Raw genomic sequence first — 20,373 nt, forward strand, 5'->3', positions numbered from 1 at the left:
TGCTATTATCGGTGAGCAATTATTACTTGTGGTACTTAGGTTAGGTACCTACTAACCTATGTTATTGTCGTTTACGAGTAAACATGTTAAACCAAACATTAATTCACTATAACGTATTGCAACAACGGTTGGAATATTGGTACCCATACATAAACGATAAGTCGTATTTGACGAGTAAATACAGCTGTTCAACAATGAATTCGTTTATAATGGTGTAGTTATTAGGTATTGATCGTGCCATTAATGATTATTGATTAGTTCAGCTATCAAGTATTCAAAAAAGTTTCATCGTTCATAATAAATTTAATGTTTGTCTGCTGCTGCAGTTGTTAAGGTCAGAATTATATGACGATCATAGATAATAAAGAAGGTACGTAAATACTGAATATGAATAATATGTATAGGTAGTAGGTGCATGTACCAACAAGTAGCTTGGGGTTATTTGTATGTACACGCTGGCGTTATCCATAAAAGTTTTTTTTTTTTTAGCATATGGCTCCGGCAAGCACAAAATAATAAATAGGTAAAATATATAAATTACAATAGTATAAACTAGAATAATAGTCATAGAACAAATTAAAAGGCTTAGTACTAATTAAATTATATAGTTATAAAAAAGTCAAAAGAAAGCAGTTAAAATTAAGAAGTGACGGGTTTATAATCGAATAATTTTAAACGATCGTTGAGTGGGCGATTTTAAATTATTTTAAACTTTAAATTAAATAAAAGATACTATGCTCATTTATCCGAAATCGTACAGAGGATGAGTCGCTCTGGGATCATCAGTGATCATAGATCATTTCAATATAAACTTGTATTTATTTTTTCAACAAGGATTTATGAATAGAGATAGTTCTGAAATTGAAAAATATTTAACTTGAAAATTTTCACTTTCTTTGAAATATTCATTATTGTTTATATTATTCAATAAATATGGTTTTATATGATAAAGATTGATTATTTACATACAATTTTCATATGTTTCATTGAATTGTATAACCCTATATAGTATATTTATAATAGATGTATCACTATATTCATATTAACTTATATATTTTATTTCACAATCAAATCGTCGTTACATATATGCATAGACGTGTGTACGGGGAAGGAGGCGGTAGGTCGCAGCTCTTACAACGGCATCCGGCTTTTTCTTTAATAAATGCATGAACATCTGATATCTTTATTATACTAGATTATTATTATATTTTTGCATGTTATTGAATTAAATGAATACTTTTTTTATAATTTAAAATTTAATATTTGACTGTGTACTATAGTAGTACTCAAATCTTATTGATTTCTTACTGATTCAGACCTTTTTAATGCGCCCCCCCCCCTCTGCGGACAAAGTCTGAGCATACCTATACGTATAGGTGCATATACACTTAAACATAAATATTTTTATTTTTTTGTTTAACATGAGTTTGCACACCTATTTTTAACAATGCTTGTGATGGAGACGAATATTATACCTACATTTGAAAAAAATAAGTAAAAACTGCCAATATAAACTCATCTGATAATAAAATAAATGAACTATAACAAACCTAACCTAACCTAACAGAAAATTTACAATTCGACAAAATTGAGTACCTATATCAGCCCTTAGGGTTAAATTAAACATTACTACCATACCTTTTATATTAATTTCACTGATGCTTTTTTGAAACTATACGATGATTACTTAAATGGTTTAAAGTGATTTACACTTAATTGCTATACTAAAGCAACTTCTAGGTCTAAAAGACTTTTTCAATCTGTTCAAATTGAAATTTCATTATTTTTTATGTCTAGTATAATCTAACATAATTTTTATTTATGCAATAAGTTACATTTTTAGTAAGTTTTTTTTTTAATAGCCTAATTTAAAATCGAACACGTTAAAGACTTTGTAATACATTTAGTCTATACTTAAAAAACTTGGAAATCCGAGTAAAATATATACAACACCTAATTTTATTCATAGTAGTTTTTAACTTAGCGGACGTCAACAAATTTCCCAGGCATCACAGTACTTATCTTTAATGAATTAATATGAATATTCGGTACAATTATTCAACTTAAAACGTTAATAATAAAAAGTCGGGTAAGTGGATGTGTCGCTCTGCTGTACGGTAGTTCAAAAGAAGTGGGTTACCACTATAATGGGTGATATTAAATTTGAGCTCAATGATATAATATCATATTGTATACGATAAACGATTATGAGCGGATACGGTTTGTCAGTCTATGATATTTTAAACTACATTAATTATAGGTAATGTTATTTTTTTTAAATGTAGTTACCTATAAAATAAACTCAAAATTAATCAAATCACTAATCAGATTCATTATGTACCCCACTCACTCAGTCATTAACAACATTATCTATAATGATTAGAATATAATATAAAAATATATATTTTTTTATAAAATTGAATACTCTGTAAACCAAGACATTCAACTCTCCGCTCAACATCAAGATATCATTTATACAAGTACAAAATATATATTTTTAAGCTAGTAAATTTTATAAAAAAAATCTAATTACAAAAACGTTATGTCAAAACGTTTGAGAATAGCAAATAAATAATATATATATATATATATTATATAACTGTGTGTGTGTGTGTATAATAATATGTACATACAGGATTAGTAATAAATCAGACATCCATTATTGGAATGTTACATAATACGTTGGATTTGTCGCACAATAATTTCAGTAGATATTAATAATATGTTTTAAGTATATTATATTGTTCAATAGGTCAACGGGGTGGAAAAATAAACACAAAATGTCAAAATATAATAATAATAATAATAAAAATACACACATGAATGGAATGAAGAATGCTCAGTAGCGCGACGAGGACGTTAACGAATCGACTTGGCATTATCGCACTTATCTTCGATGGCGTCTATATCGTGTATTACCAGTGCTTGTGTGTGCACTGTTAACATGATAATGATATTGTAATATATAATGTAGACGTGTGCGTTTGGAGAGTGTCACTATCAAAACGACATAACAATGCACTATAACACGAACGCGGTATCTATATGGCGTACATCAAACAGTCGATATCTCAGTAGTCTAGACAGGTTGGCCGTTCTATATTATACAAATCCCGTTGTGATATAATAATAATTTATTGACTTTGGAAAATCTATACCTACATATTATATTATATTATATCCACTATATAAATTATAATATTCATACGTGCTTATGCACACATTACCTATAGGTATGTAATATAAAGGTATCTATGTTATATTGACGAGATGCTGTATTGATGCATACATTAATATTATTATAGAATCTAGGGTAAGTGGATAGGTAGATGGTTATACGATCGATAGGAATAATTAATAATGCAACCACATGTTGAGTCCAGATAATCATATTTTTCATTTCGATTAAGATAAAAATAACAGAATAAAAATCTATTTGAATAAACATAAATGATTAACTGAACCTAAAAGATTAATCATATCGAAATAACAAGCCTATAGCCTATAACAAGATAATAAATAAGTTTCTAAAACGCAATGATTTAAAATTATATTTTTAATTGCGCCTATACTTTAGATTTAAAAAATGTGTCACTCATTCGCGCAGATAACATTTTGTTTTTGGTTGAGGAGGTTTTAAATGTACCTCGATTTTAAAGTCGTGTCGCTTCTAAAGTTATATAATTGTTTTTTTTATTTTAACTGGTAGGTTGCAATACTTTTTTGTCTATAGCATATATTTATTTCAATTCGTTACACCAGTAGATTTTATTTTTAATCGTAGGCTTTATTTTCAAAATTATTTTGCGAGTATTTTATATAAATAAATAAATTGAATAAATATAAACAAAAAAATAATAAAACCAGGAAAAACAATCAAATCGAGTTATTGACTTATTGTACGCATTGATATACGAATCATTAAATATTATAAAATCCATGTAATATTAATTTTTAATCAATTTCAAGCCTTAATTCCGTCCCACATGTAGTGTTTTAAGTATAAAATATTTTACATTGAAATTTTTTGTAACACAAATATTAATGATGATTATTTATTAAAAACTTAACTAGAAAAAGTCAAAAAGCCATCAATTATGAGTAGTTTATGATTGTTTTCCGTAATAGTATAAAATTGTGAAGATAAGTTATGACAATCATACATAAAAATAAAACTTATTAAAAAAAATATATATATATATTATTATTATTATTATTATAATACTGAAATATTTCATAATTTTAAATTTTCAAACACTGCTCACATGATGTCTAATATACAGCAGAGCAGTACCCAATTCTCCCTTTCTTTTATTTTTGTTAATTATAAACAATATAAACGTGTCTTTTGAAGGTTTTTAATGATTAGTGAAATCAGTTGTGGCGATCGAATAAAAAAAACACCTTATATACGCGTGATGGATAGGTAGTAAATGGCTTTACCTTAGGACCAGATTTAAACGCCATTATCTTTTTGACTCAAATATTTTTTTAACACTTTTTGAATAAACGAATACATACAAAATAAACTCGATTACTATGTAATACCAACTAACCAATCAGTTTTTTTTTTTTAGTTGTTTAAGTCCTGAATGCACAATACAATCGTTTTTGCTGATCTAGTAGTTCATAAATATGCACTTAAAATTAATACAATTATCTAAAAATTAAATTGTATAAAAATATGCTCTAAAACGCTAAAAGTGCTACAAATGCAAAATAATAGTTGAAGTTTTCAATTCTCTCTGATGTATGAAACGGCCGGATATCGTATTTGAAAAGTATTTCCTGGCTTCCTGGGACTCATCTCCGGAAAATAAAATGCGTTTCGCGCATTCAGTTCCGATCCATAGTCTTGTTGAAAATTTACAATAACACTTGTGCTCCCCATAATAAAACCCGAGATTATTTTAAGAACAATGTTTACTTCGCCCCACCACTGTATAATCGTTTTTAAAATAAATATGAATTTTTAGAATCGAATGAAGTCTTTTTTATTGCTCTGTTTTTTTTAGTTCTAACGTCATAAATGATTATTTTTAAAGCCACGGCGTCCTATGCGCATAAATGCAACTGCAGGGTGGAACAATAATTGTAAAACAAAAGCAAACATGTTTAAAATATGCCAAACTACTGACGTCTCATTGCACGTTTTATACGCTTAACGTAATAACTAATAGTTCAAAATGTCTTTAAAAATTTTATTAATCTGTGCATTGTGCAGTTACTCTCAACTTATGACTATGACCCCGGAAATGAATACATAATATACATACATATATATAAGTATATGCATTTTCCGGATTTTATACTATTCCAAGTGATGGACTGAACGATATAATATAATATATTATTAAAATCACTTTAGATTGTCCATAGCCATTGCTTCTATATATGTGAGAGTTAATGACAAAATATATAATCAGACATTAAGAATGCGAAATGTTTTTTATAAGGAGTACACTATTTTCTTGCTGTTACTGCGTGTTGATAATTTAATTTTTTCATCAAACAATTTTTGATATTGTCTGGTAACCGTTTGTTTCCATTCCGGACGTATTTCCAGCATATAATATTATAGTAACGATGTTTAAGAAAATGTGCTTTAAAGAAACGTTGTTTCAAATAAAATAAAAATTGAACGAAAGAATAACTGCGGGGGCGTGTTTTGTTTATATAACCATAATAATGCTGTAACAATATTATATACTAGTGGTTATCTAACCATAGTGGACGTAATAACATTAAAGTTTTATTTTTGAGAATACATGACATGCTTTGTCTACAGAAGAAATAAATGGCAATACGTTTTTGCGTAACATAAGGATAATTTTGCAATTTTTTCAAAAACTGTGCATAAAATGTAATAAAAATGTAAATATTTTTTGGACGTGAAATCTAAGAATTTCTCAATAATAATATTAATGGTGGAACATAAGCTCACATAAGAGAAGGACAATTTTTATATGTGAATAACATGTAAATAATAACCTGCTAAAAGTGGAACCTTTCTTATCATATTCAAATAGTTATGCGAGACTTAAAAGTTTATTCAGGAAACGATGAGTTTAGTAAAGCTGAAGACGAGACACGAGAATTAACACAGTGAGACATTCTATTCATCGTGTAAGTAATGTTATCTACAGTGTGCAATTCTCTCGATAACTAAAATTCGAAAAGTTTAAACTTTTGACTTTACAGTCATTTTAGCTTATTGTTATATATATTTGTATTTATAAAATGTAAAATTACATATCAGTCATTTTAGCTTATTGTTATATATATTTGTCATACTAATGTATAAATCTTAAAATAATGTTAATCTAATAGATGAATCATTATATTTTTTTGTCATGAATTAAAAGATCATACCCTCGTTGATTTTTTATAAATTGTAAAGTCATAATTTTTATATTTTATAAAATATATAATAATTATTATTTGTTAAAGCAAGACGTATATATACGTAGACGTAATACGGTACTGTATAACGCTATAATCGATAGAGATTAGAGAGCAGAGACTCGTTATGACTGATGAGTAGGTACACTGTAATAATTCGAATATTCGATAAAGACTCACGTAAAAACCAAATAATGAATTACCTACTGAAATAAAAATAAATGATAAAGAAGGTACTACACCACTACCACTAAATTGTAAAGATACTATAGAATTATTATTTATATTATATTATTAAATGTTCCTACCCAAAAAGACAAGATAATCTATTTTATATAACACTAGCTATATACCTATATAAATATATGCGATAAATTGACGCGCGACCAAATGTAGCATGCGTCGAAATTACACGCGACGAAATGTCGTATGCGTCCAATTGTCTTGCGACCAATTGACCGCGACGAATTGACGTGCGACAAAATTACCGCGACGAAATGACGGGTTACCATATAGTATATAATAACAACGATAATTATAATATTATTATTATACTTTGTAACGTCATGGCCGAATTTTGATTTGGTTAATTTGGAATTTATTTTATAGGTTCCCACATTTTTTTTTTTTTTTAATAATAACAAAATAATTTATATAGCTTAAAATATCCTAGATTGAAAAACCATCTACACTTAGATTCATTTTTCGTATGTAATATCTATATCATTGAATTCAAATTTAATACTATTTATTACAGTAAATTACTTGTACCTATAGCAGAGTGACAGCCATATACCTGTTTTTTTTTTTTATTTTATACCAAAAATTATTTTTTAATTATATTTAACAAAAATAAAATTGTGCGGGAATGAACAGTTTCTAATTTTCTACGTGGAATATTTTAATCTGAAACAATAATAATGAAATGTAGATACCTAAATATAATATTTTATAGAACGAAAATCGTAATTATAATGCTGGAAAACAAAATGCAGATTGCATCGAAATGCTAGCACTATTTATAAAGAGCTTTCTTCTCACTCTAATAATACATAATTATTATTTTAATGCAGATGAATTATATAAGGATTATATCGTATATAGGACTATATTACATTAACACATCAAGGTCGAAAATGTACAAACCTCGTCACGAATCTGAATTATATTATCTACTACAGATCATAGACTATACCTACTGCTGTGTCCAAAATTCCACATTATAAGTATACCTTTTTATAATTATTAATAATACTGCATTTTTTGTATTTTATATTTTCAAACCTAATTCATCTTAAACATCAAAATAGTAATTCTTAAACCTTGGTAGATAATATCCATCTATCATGGATATAATCCGCGTTTAATCGACAATCATTTCTAATTATACCTACATAGCTAAATATGTTTAAATGAAAAATATATGTTAACATTTTAAATTTAGAACCCTAATTACCTATAACATTGGATAGAAATAGTTTTATAATAGTATAACATTAAAATGAACTAATATAAATAATGATACATTTACAATGATTTTTAATATATATTATGACAAATATAAATAACTCTTTTAGTATTGTATTTTAATTTTTGGCGTAACATAATAAATAACTTTTTAATATTTAATACTAATTTTTGTCGTATTCTGATAAATATAAATGATATGAATACCTAACTATTTTTGATATTGTATTTAAATTCTTTAATTTTTTGTTCTAATATCATAATTATTTTTCTTTTATGTCTCAACATTTAAACGTAAAACGGGTTACGCCTATCATTATGTACATGAGTACCATTTTTTCCAATACAAATATTTGTCACCCGATATGAGGAGTAGATATAAGTAGTTACAAAGCAGCAGATGATTTTCTTGTATTATCTATACTTACTATATAATAATACATAATGCATAAATAATTTAGGGTCAGGATTTTTATGAAAAAAATATTGTTAAATATGCACTTATTTATGCATTCAAAAGTTTTTTTTTTTTTTTTTTTTTATTAAGAAAGACAATTTACAATCTGTATACAATAATTACAATAAGCAAATAAGATAAAAACAGAATAAAGTAGCATGAATGACGTGATGAGGAAGAAACTCAATGGCAACACCTCCTTTACTCATTTAATAAGTCTCTACACCATTTTCGCTTTAATCTGCGTGGTGGATTTTTTGTGAGGGTGAGGGAGGACATGTGTGATATTAAAGTATTGTTATGAGTACTTAAATTTTGGTGGAAACGTTTATACATTATTTTGGCTATTTCAGTGGTAGTTAATATGTTTAAGTCATTGTGTAAGGTAGAGTTTGAAACGTACCAGGGGGCTTTGGTTACTAACCTTAGCGCAATTGATTGAAAAGCCTGAATTGGCCTGATGTTCGAGGGTTTGATTGGGCCCCAGATTGCTATTCCATAAGACCAGACTGGTCTTATGATTGACTTACATATAATAAGTTTGTTTTGGAGTGGTATTTTGGTGTTGAGGAGTGGTCAGAGGAGGTGAAGTCTATTGTTCGCTGATTTTCTTTTTTCTTTTAGGGGGCCCCAGGCCTAAGTATTTTATTTCGGTTCAGACAGGGATGGAGGCGTTGTTCATGATTAATTGAGGGCATTCGCGGGGAGATTGTTTTAATGTGAAAGTAACTTGAACAGATTTGTCAGTAACTATTTTGATTTTCCATTGTTTGGCCCATTCGTCTATTTTATTAGAATGATCCTGGAGTGCAGCTGAAGCTAGGATAGGATTTGAACTAGAGGAAAGAATAGCTGTGTCATCGGCGTATGTTGCAAGAAGGGTGTTACAAGATTGAGGAATATCTGCTGTGAATATATTATATAGATTAGGGGATAAATCACTACCCTGCGGAACTCCAGCATAAATTGAGTGAGTAGATGAGATATCGTTACCCTGTCGTACGACAAACGAACGATTTTGTAGATACGATTTTATAATAAGATAGTAGGGAGTCGGTAAAGATTTAATTTGTATAGTAAGCCATCTTGCCAGAATTTATCGAATGCTTGAGCAATATCTAAAAAAAAGTCCAGAACAGTATTCTTTGTTTTCGAGAGCAGTTGAGATTTCGTCGGTAAGACGATGGACTTGATGAATTGTTGAGTGCCTATTTCTAAATCCAAACTGATTATTTGGTATGATTTGGTTGTTTTGAAGGATGGGACGTAGTCTTTTCAGGAGGGCCTTTTCAAAAAGTTTACCAAGAACTGGGAGTAAACTTATGAGACGGTATGATGAAGATAAGTGTTTAGATTTATTTGGTTTGGGTACAAGTATAATGACTGCGAATTTCCAGATTTTTGGGAAGTGAGATAATTTTAGTCAATGGCGTAGTTACGGGGGGGGGGGGGGGGGGGTGTAAGGGGTTCCCCCCCACCACCACCCAAAAAAAACTTTTTACATTGGTATTTTATCTTCTGTGATACTGATTATTTTTAAAGTAATCATTTTTTTGCATTTTTCGATGATAGAATTAATACCAATTTGAAACAAAATAAAAATGACGTTTAGTTTAACTAATAACTTGTAATTTGTGTCATAAATATATTTTAAAACCCCTCCCAGAAAAAAATCGTATCTACGCCGCTGATCTTAGCATAGAATTATATATGTGGGTGAGCAATGTTATAGTTTAGAGAGACAGATTTTTCAGAATTTTATTTGTAATGAGGTCATTTACAGGTGCCTTGCCTGGGATAGTTTTTTAATTATAAACTGAATTTCACCAGGAGAAGTGGGTTTAGCCGGTATAGACTTAGGTAGGGGAGCTGTTAGAAATCGTTAAATTTTGATAATTGAATCGTTTTCGGGACCGGTGCACAAATGATGTTGAAATGTTTCGGCCAATTGAGAGGCAAACACATTTGCTTTGTCTTTGTCTGTAATAGCTATAATAGCTAGTTGACCGGTTTCCTGTCTGGAAGGTGGGATTTCGTCTCTGTGACTGGTGAGCATTTTGGTTGCTTTCCAAAGAGAGCCGTTATTAGGTTGCAAAGATTTTATATTTAATTGAAATTGTTCAGATTTGTGGTTATGTAGTTTATATTTCAAAAGATTTGATAAAAAATTTAAATTTTTTTTATGACTAGGCAACCTTGTACTTTGCCATTGGTCTCGAGCATGATGTTTATTAATTATTAGCTGTTTTATGTCGGAAGGTAGGTTCCGATTGTTTTTCCCCACGAGTGCTTACGGTATGCAACCTAATTTGTAATGATGCTGATTTGTTTTCATGTCTCGTAACTGTATTTGAATGAAAGCTATATCTTTATTTTCGAGTTGAAACCATTTTTATTATCAGAGTTTGAAACCTTTTCAGGTTTCGTTTTTTGTATACCTTTTTTAGTATTAGGAAATTTTGGTTTCGGTTACGGTTACGGTTTCAGTAAATAAGTCGCATTTACAATTTGTACAATAAAAAAAAAGTTACGATAAGTAAATAGGTGAGCACAATGGACATGATGATGTGGAGAAGATAGTTATCCAGCTAGGGAATCCTTAAAATCGCTATTTAAAATTTCAAAATTTTAAATTGAATCATAATAATGGTTTTTAATTTTTTCTGATTTTGTTTTTGAATTTAATACCGTTACACAATTTTTTTCTGTTTCGATTTTAAATTGCAATACCGGTTTTCAATTTTTTTCAGTTTTGTTTTTGATTTAGTTTTCGGTTTCGAGTTTTAAAGGTTTATACAGGCATCAAGCCCGACAAGCCCTGATATAAGCCTTGATGTATTGTGTACCGTACCTCTAAATTTAAAGTCTTGAACCTATATATATTTTTTTTGTTTCTGTTTTTTGATGTTTAGATTATTATTACTTATTATTATATATTTTTTTGTTAAAGGGTTTGTCCTGTATAAATGTTGATCAATAAAAAATAAAATAAATTCACACCCGATTTTTCTAGACACGTGACGGTGTCTATTATGTGTTGGAATTTTGAATTATCAATTATTATAGTGGAAACGCAATACGCATAACATTATAACAAGCGAATACAACGCAGAGTGACGTCCATAAATGTGAAAATTCTATTTTTAGAGGGGGGGCTGAGACTCTATCCTTTCCAAGTGAAAACACCGAGTTAATATAGTGACTGATTATAGGTGGTTTCAATTTCAGTACATAAAATGGGAAGAAAAAACATCGCGGTAGAAAGCGCGCAACGCTCGCAACGAGTTCGTTATCACTCCGACGGCGGTGGAACGTTGCGCAGTACGATGATGGCGGCCGTAGCGTTGGGACTGCTTCAGGCGGCGGCGGTGGCGATGACGGCGATGGCGACTGCTTCCGGTGAGTTCCGGTTGACCGTCTTGCACACCAACGACGTGCACTCACACTACGACGAGACTTGCCTCGATGACCAGGATGACGGCGGCTCGTGCGGCGCGGCCGGCGGCTACGGCGGTTTCGCCAGGTTGCGCGCCGCGCTGGATACCGAACGGGCCCGGGTGGCCGCGGATGGCTCGCCGTCCGCCGTTATCCACCTGTACGCCGGCGACACGTTCCAGGGAACGCGATTCTATGACATGCTTCGATGGCAGCCGGCCGCCGATCTGGTCGGCCATCTCGGCGTGGACGCCATGGTACGTGACACAACCCGCGCTGGTCATTGACTGGACGTGTAATTGAGTTAAAAGTTAAAATATTAATTTTTTAAAAACTTATCGAATCGACTTAACCGGTTCGGAGCTTTATTTGACTTGATCATCTCAACTCGTTTGATCCTCTATAGTATCTACTGGTTATTAAGTTATAGGTTGATTTCAATCAGGTTGATACTTTTAGACGTAACTATATAAACTTTACATAAACTTTATTGATTTGCCTCTGAGTTAAAATCAAGGACTGGAACATTACCGAAATTTACCAGTTTTTGATCAAAACTTTTTGAAAACCGAAACCAAAATCAAAATTTTGGTGTATAGGTTTTTTTTGGGGGGTTCCAAAATCCAAAAGATATTTTATCCATTGTAATAAGAAGTATAATAAGTTACAAGGCAGTTATTAGAAATAGCTAGGTCTAAGATTTATGTGCAATAAACAATGATGAAATATGCACTTGTTTTATTAAAAATATACAAAAATAAACCACATAAATATTATTAAATAACCATTAACCATTTTAAATAAATATGTTGAAATGCACCAAAAATATTTGTTGAAATGAACACTTAGGTAAGTATTACTAAAATATTAAAAATTCTAACTTCTATTCAAATGAATTACTTGGTGTTATCAATTTTCACAAGTCAACGACTTTGTGTTTGATTTTAATAAATAGAGCGTGATATTCATTAAACCAATCAAATATGCGGTAAAAAATCTTAAATATGCATAAGAACTTTGAAACATGCATGGAAAATACAAAAATGCGCATAAAAAATAGCAAAAAAAATGTATTTTTTGAACATTTAATCAAAACAACATATTATTTAAAATTATGGAACCCTCCTATTAATAATTTAACTATTTTTTTTTTCTGAAATAATGTCAATAGTGAATAGTTATAATCGATATTTCATTATATTTGTTATGTATTTTATTTTACCAATTATTAATCTAAGGTTTAAATCTTTGAAAAATCCATCTATATCTAAAAGTATGTACACGTTAATGTATTTTGACATTAATCGAAACTAAGCCTTTTAAATAGAAAAAAAAAAAACGTTTCATTTTTAAAATTGTTATGGTATGAAACGAATTTTATGCTCACTTAGCATATTATACAATCAACCAGAATAAATACGCAAATGCATAGGAATAAGTCAGTGCTCTATTTATAAATTCGTATATTTATTAGATAACATATGACGTAATTTTCGCATTTTTAAATTTATTTTGATTTATTTCTAACACATTTTTAAATTTACTGTTAACTTTTTCAACAATGGGTCCTTACATCCTTTGTTTTAGCTGAGTTTAAATTTAGTGTTTTCAACGGCTTCCAAACTCTTAAACGAGGCATTTTCTAAGATTAATTAAATTACTTTAATGTATTTTTGTACAGCGATGAAATGAACTGCAACGAAATATACTATAAAATTTGCAGTTTTTGCATTTTATAGTAAAGTTAAAGTATGCAAAAAAAAATATTTTTTTTTTTTTTTTTCAAAATATGCTAAAATATTCATTTTATCAAAAATAAGTGGACAAATTTAAAAAAAATCAATTTATCTACCTCATCATGACCTGATTCAAAGATATCACTAACAAAAGTTAGCAATAAGAAGTTGCAAAAAAAACATACCATCATCGCATATAAATCCTAGCCCTTGAATAAAAAATAGTTATAAAATCGTAGTTCTATAAAAATTTATGAATACTGAGAATTATTATTACCTATATCAAGTTTAATGTGTTCAATAGAATCGCTGGGAAAAAAAAATCCAATTTATAATTTCCATGTAATCGATAACGAACACGGTACTTGGCGTTTAATGATTATTGAATTAAAAATCGCAATTCGCAATAGCTCACATACATCATAGACCTAGATTATGGGGAAACCAATAATATTTCATAATTATATATGAAAACAATAACATGTCTATTGCCTTATATTAGGAGCAATATTATACTCATATATTTGGAATATCAATAATTAATTATAACTAATGGGTTATTTGAAAAAAAAAAAACTCAAACAGTAAGTTTACTAAAAATATAACATATTTTGGATTTTATATTGATATTACAATTAGTGTTTGAAGTATGAAATATTTCATTTAAAATATTTTATTTTGAAATATTTCACAAAAACGAGAAACATTGAAATTTTTTCTAATGCAACTATAAATGATAATTATTAATCAATGACGTAACCAAAGAAAACCATCACTATAATAAATAAATAGTTATTGTTTTCCTTAATGTTATAACATTTTGAAGGTAAGTTATGATAATTATATTACGTAAAAATAAAACTAAATAAATAAATAAAAATATTATTATAGGTATTGAAATATTCCACGAAATGTTCAAACGTTAATTATAATATAATAACTATATATTTTATGCATTTTTTTACCTATCCCTCTGGTTGATTATAATAAAATAATTAATTTATAACGAGATTTATGTTTTAAATGTTTGTCTATTAGTTTAAATTTTAAATATTATATTAATATAATAAAATAGTTAGGTGTCTAATACTTAATTATATTTTGAACATATTATTATTTAGCTTTTGCTAGCCATATAATACATGTATGAATAAATGAACAATTTTTATCCATCAGTAATGCATTATTGATGTTTACAAAAATAGAATTGCATACACACATTATTACACTGCTTCGTCTATTTCTAAGGATTAAAGCTTTGTTTGATAGTAATTTTTTTTTTTGAATTCTTATAATGTTTAGAATTTGATGGCTTAGTGAAACTTCCATAAATAGTCACATGAATATTATAGAATAATATATCTTATTATTTTTTATAGTTTCTGGATTAATATTATATCATATATCACATTACACAAATTCTGTAATAGATAGATACTAGAGATCCCTATTAGCTATTACAGGTGTATTTAAAATAAATTAAGATAGGGCACACCCACATCATCCACCAACACCACACGAAGAGAGAAGATCCTATAATATTACTCGTATTTATAATTCCATGTGTTTATACACGAACATTTCAATTATACGTTTAAAATAGTAGTAGCCAGTAGTAGTCTACCATAGTAGATACAATTAAATACGATTATCATAAATAACAGAATGTTATCTTTTTTTTTGCACAGTACTTAATTAATAAAAATCAAATAAAAAACAGAAAACAAATAATTAAAACTGGTATTAATTGAAACTTGATATTTTTGAAAACCTAAACCGAAAAGTTAGGTTTTTGAGAACCGAAACTTAAACCAAAACTAATAAAACCATAATGGTTCCAGTCTCTTTACTTCTAATCAATTTATATTTTATTTTACTATTCCCAATCAAGTTAATAGCTTAATTAGAAATGTTCTAATTTAAAAAAATAAAATAATTTTTGTGAGTTTTCTGAAAACCTACCTAAACTATAACTTATATTTCTGAAATTATTTATCATCCATATAATTTTGTTGTCATATGCTCAACTAGTATCATTTTTTTATTTTATCAGGTATTATTGTTTTATCTATATATAGTTCACCGTCGGCATTGAATACCTATTAAAGCTTTATAATTTCATAAAATCTATCGTTTCAAAATATTTTATGAAAGTTTCGTGAGATATTAATTCATCTTTATGAGTAACACAAAAATAATGAGAATATTTATTTTTAAATTTATAAATGTTGCATGTGTTAACAACAGAGGATACTTACTCAAGTGAAATCGTAATAAAAAATGTTATACAATACATTGTACAAATAATGATAAGTCTTCAAGTTCAATCAAACATGCATTATAAGTCAATTCGTTGTTAATTATACGAAAGATGCATGACATTAATGACCTGTTAAGTGAAATAACTTTTGCTCTAATCAACATTTAAAATTTTCAAGGACAGTATAAATATTTTATTCTTTTAAATTGAGAATACTATAAATGCTAATTGAATTAAATTTTTTGTGAACAAATTCAAACGCAAAATTTTTTTATCTCTATTTAAAAAAAAAAAAAATGTTTGTAGTAAAAATTTATCAAATTCAAGTAGATAGCTTATTTTTTCTAAGTTTTTAGAGTAAATTCATTACGTTACATGTTTTTAAAAATATTCTTATTATGAATTTTCAAACTTAAGTAAACCATAAATAATTTTTTATTCATATATTTTTCAAACTTATAGTTATATGAGTTTGTAATTTTTGATTCGTCAAGTTTTTTTATGACACTGTTTTATACATAAATAATATAAAATTTTTTCATTTGAAAAAAAATCCATCTAAAAAGCTGATATTTTTTTTTTAAATCGACGCAGCTAAATACTTCATTAATGGTTACTTCAAAATATAAAATTTTTAAATGATGAAACTGCACACATTTCATACTTCATTACTTTAAATAAGTTGTTTTACAATTATTATTATACATCTGATATACTGAGTATTTAAATTTATTTTATGTTTATTCTCTCAAACAGATAATGAGGCCTATAATAATAAACAGGTTCGTGTGAGGGGCCCGTGAAACATATATCTAACAAAATTGCAATGAATTAATGAGCACACATAATATAAACTAGTTAAATGAGCTAGACTAGAATTGTGTCCGTCTTAATCTAAATGACTACATGATTTGCATCCAGCCTTATCTAAACTAGGTACTATATGAATTGTACGTCCGGTTGTGTTTAAACGATTACATAAACGTACCATAAAGCATTTAATAATTTTTGTTTGGTTTCTTGAAATATTTTTTTGGTCGGTCTCCCATTTTTAAAACCAGATGAAGAGGAGAATTATTTTACTAACGATATTGTATTAATTTTAACCAAAGGTGAAATAATATTAATAGAACAGCAATTTTTCGATTATATGTTAAATACATACATAAAGCCTGATTATGACTTCTCCATTTCTGTGTGGGCGGTGTATTCACGTTCTGTAATTCAAACTACGAATAGTTGTGAAGCCTTTCACTTCAAGTTTAATAGTATATTATGTTTCATTCAGCACTCCCAAATATATTCCGATTAATAGATGTTTTAAAAAATATATATAAAAATAGACTTATATTAAACAATGAAGTATTCGCGTGTATTTAAAAACGAAATATGGTACCTATGTGAAAAAGAAAATTATTTAAGACAAAATATGAAAGTAGACATTTAACCCGTCTCGATTATAGAATTGAGAAAGTATCATTCAAGTTTTTACCGTACAATATAGGGCAGTGGTCGTCAAGGCCGTATATGGGGGGGGGGGGGGTTTAGGGGTTCAACCCATACATTGCCAGTTTCGACTTCTACGCCAGAACGTACATTTTCAACCATGAAAAGATTAAAAAACTATTTACGCAACTCATCAGGCCAAGAACGACTTACAGGTTTAGCTCTTTTGAGTGTTCATAGGCAAATTCATATCGATCCGGCTGAAGTTATTGATCGTTTCGCCAAAGAAAAAACCGACAAATAGATTTTGTGCTATAAAATATTTTTAAAATTAATAATTGTATATAATATAAATTTACTTTAAAATAATTAAAATGCATTAATAACATAGTAAAATGTGATTTTTTTTTAAATAAATGTTTTTTTAATTACTTAAAATGAAAATATTATTTGATTTAAAACCCCCCACGAAAATTTGTTCCAGCTACGGCCCTGGTGGTCGTTTTTGACCTCTTATTGAAATCAGTGCGGGGATGAAAATATAAAGACAGAAATAGTATAAACGAATAATATAATATAGTATGATAACCTAGAAATATCATCTATTTCTAGTATATAATACATACAATATACAATCTGTAGCTATTGTTTCAGTAGCCATTTTTATGGACAGAATTTAATGTTTTTTGTAGTTATAAGATACCGTGAAACTTAAAAGAAGTTTAAATAAGATTTAGTAGTGGTTTTGGGAACAACGGTGCTATTTAATTAATACCTAGACGGTACTTAAACTATACCTAGCTCAACGATTTTTAATGAACAATACGCATATTCCAAATTTCATTGTTTAAAAAAAAGTTATTTATAAATTATTATACGTATATACCTATTATGTAATAGGCATGTGTAAATGATCCCATAATCTGTAGCCATAATAATAATTATCTTAACGACTATAATGATTCTAGCCGATAATCTTTATATTATTTTTTTTTTAATTCGAAAACATACATACATTTTAATATATATATATATATATATATAGGTATTTGTGAACAAAATTCATAATAAAATAATAATTTTTGTACAGAATTCTACAATATGTAATCTACACATGTCATATTTTTAAACGTTTAGAATTTCAAGTAATATGTTGGTAATATGGTAAGTCAGTACAGTGATTATACAATCTATAGATACAAAATTACTCCACTAAACATATTATTACAAAACGATTAAAAGATTACCTGGAACACGTTTCCATAATTATTTTAAGAATATTGACATTTCTAAGTTTGAAATTTCTTAGTCAAATATATATATTACTCGAAACCCTATGCAATAGCATACAATGTCGGTTTATATTATGTTTAATGACTTTTAAAATTGTTTCCATATAAAAATCATAATATTACTTTATGTGACATTTGTTTTATTCGTTTACATTTACACTAGAAATTCTTCTTAAATATCTAGTTAATTTCCCTTACAATATTTCCCATAATTTCTCATGGTAATGAATAAAATATTCGTCTGGGTTTATGAACAATCAATTTTAGGTAATAATATAATTACCCCGAATATTGCAAAAAAACAAATTACTTGATTTACACATTTTTACCATCAGAATTTGTTTTAATATAATATTTACAAATTGTTATTTTTTAATTTTGCAAACTTTTTTTTTTTTTGGTGTTATAATATTGATTTAAACAATAGTTATTTCGTTTTCAGTTCATTCCGTTACAATCTGTATGTGTATAGACATCAGTCAAAATGGTTAGAATGTTCATATAGGAAAAAAATATTAATAACATTTTCCACGAACGGCTACAACTGTCGATGAGGGAAGGGGTGGGGGTTTGAAGGAGTGTATGAGTTGAAAAGGGGTTGTATATATATTATATATAGATACAGTTGAACGATGCGTGATCCTTATATTTGTATATATATTATATATAGATACAGTTGAACGATGCGTGATCCTTATATTTGTATACTATATTATGTATGCGGAGTGGTGCACAGTGGAGCTTACGATATTGCAATATATACGTTGGCATTTTTACATTTATTTTTCGATTAACCTTTTCTCGGAGCCTAATCCAAGCGTATTATAGTAGCGATGCGATTCTGTGAATTGGAAATCCAATACGCATTGCATCACAGATGAGCTTTTCAGGTTCTCTGACGAGTTGGTCATGATAATGGTATATAACGTTCAATATAATATCAAACACTATAGCTTCTGACTCGTTATACAAGTCTAGGAGAAAAACTTGCAGATTACTCAGAGCTTTCCACAGGCTCAGTACCGGAATTAATAGAATTAATAGTACGTGATACAATTATAATGGACATAATATGCCAATACGAATAAACTCATTAGTTGCCTGTAGAATTTTGTTTGTTGAATATCATTTTTTTTTCTTCTGTATAATCGATACACACATTTGAAACCAAAACATTACATTATGTAACCTGACTGTGTCAAAAATTTACACCGAAAAATCCCATTGAAAATTATCTTTCAGTTTATCCCAAATTTTCCAATTTTCCGAGCATATTTTTCAATTTTTCCCTCCGTTGAAACTTTATTTGAAAAATAACAAAAAAAATGTTTAAAAGAAATGAATTCAGCTTTTCCTGATTGATGCATTTACCAACGAAGAGCTTTCATTTTAAAGATTTCATTGATAGACTATAATATAAGTAATTGTCTTTTCCATATCAAAGATTTGTTTCATATAATATATAGAAATTCGTAAAAAATGTATGTCACATAACGAACTTTAATAGTTAGGTAGGTATATAATATGTAACCAAACAATGGTGATAAGTGATCACCATTGTTTGGTTACATATATTATATTGGTTATCACTGATAACCCAATAAATTCAAATAATTATTTTTCATGAATTGGATTACGAACATCCATATGTTATTATTATTATTTTTTTTTTAATAAGCAAAATTGGACTAATTATTTTGAGAAAATATCTAAAATACGTTTACATTACAAGACTGCATATGTACTAACCATAATTTAATATACTAGTAATATATTCTTAAAAATAAAGGAGGCTCGTCCATTCATTCTTTTTTTTTATTTGCTTGGATAAAGGGCTGAAAAACTTTAAGTTGTACTTTTGAAATAAATGGGTATATT

The 20,373-nt window shown here is 28.2% G+C and overlaps 1 protein-coding gene across 2 annotated transcripts in view; it reads left to right on the forward strand.

The window, feature by feature from the left end:
* The first annotated feature begins 253 nt into the window (after window positions 1-253).
* LOC107165333 (protein 5NUC-like) overlaps window positions 254-20,373 on the forward strand; it is a 46,421-nt gene continuing 26,301 nt past the window's right edge. The window contains exons 1-2 of one of the 2 annotated variants that reach the window (XM_089217691.1): window positions 254-370; window positions 11,539-12,018. In XM_089217691.1, coding sequence (XP_089073817.1) covers window positions 11,563-12,018 — 456 coding nt within the window. In that variant the 5' untranslated portion in view covers window positions 254-370; window positions 11,539-11,562. The remainder of the gene's footprint in view (window positions 371-11,538; window positions 12,019-20,373) is intronic. The other variant, XM_015513518.2, reaches the window with a different exon arrangement.

This window comes from Diuraphis noxia, unplaced genomic scaffold (genome assembly GCF_037042655.1).
Source record: "Diuraphis noxia isolate RWA-SAM2 unplaced genomic scaffold, SU_Dnox_SAM2 contig0001, whole genome shotgun sequence".
Taxonomy (NCBI): domain Eukaryota; kingdom Metazoa; phylum Arthropoda; class Insecta; order Hemiptera; family Aphididae; genus Diuraphis; species Diuraphis noxia.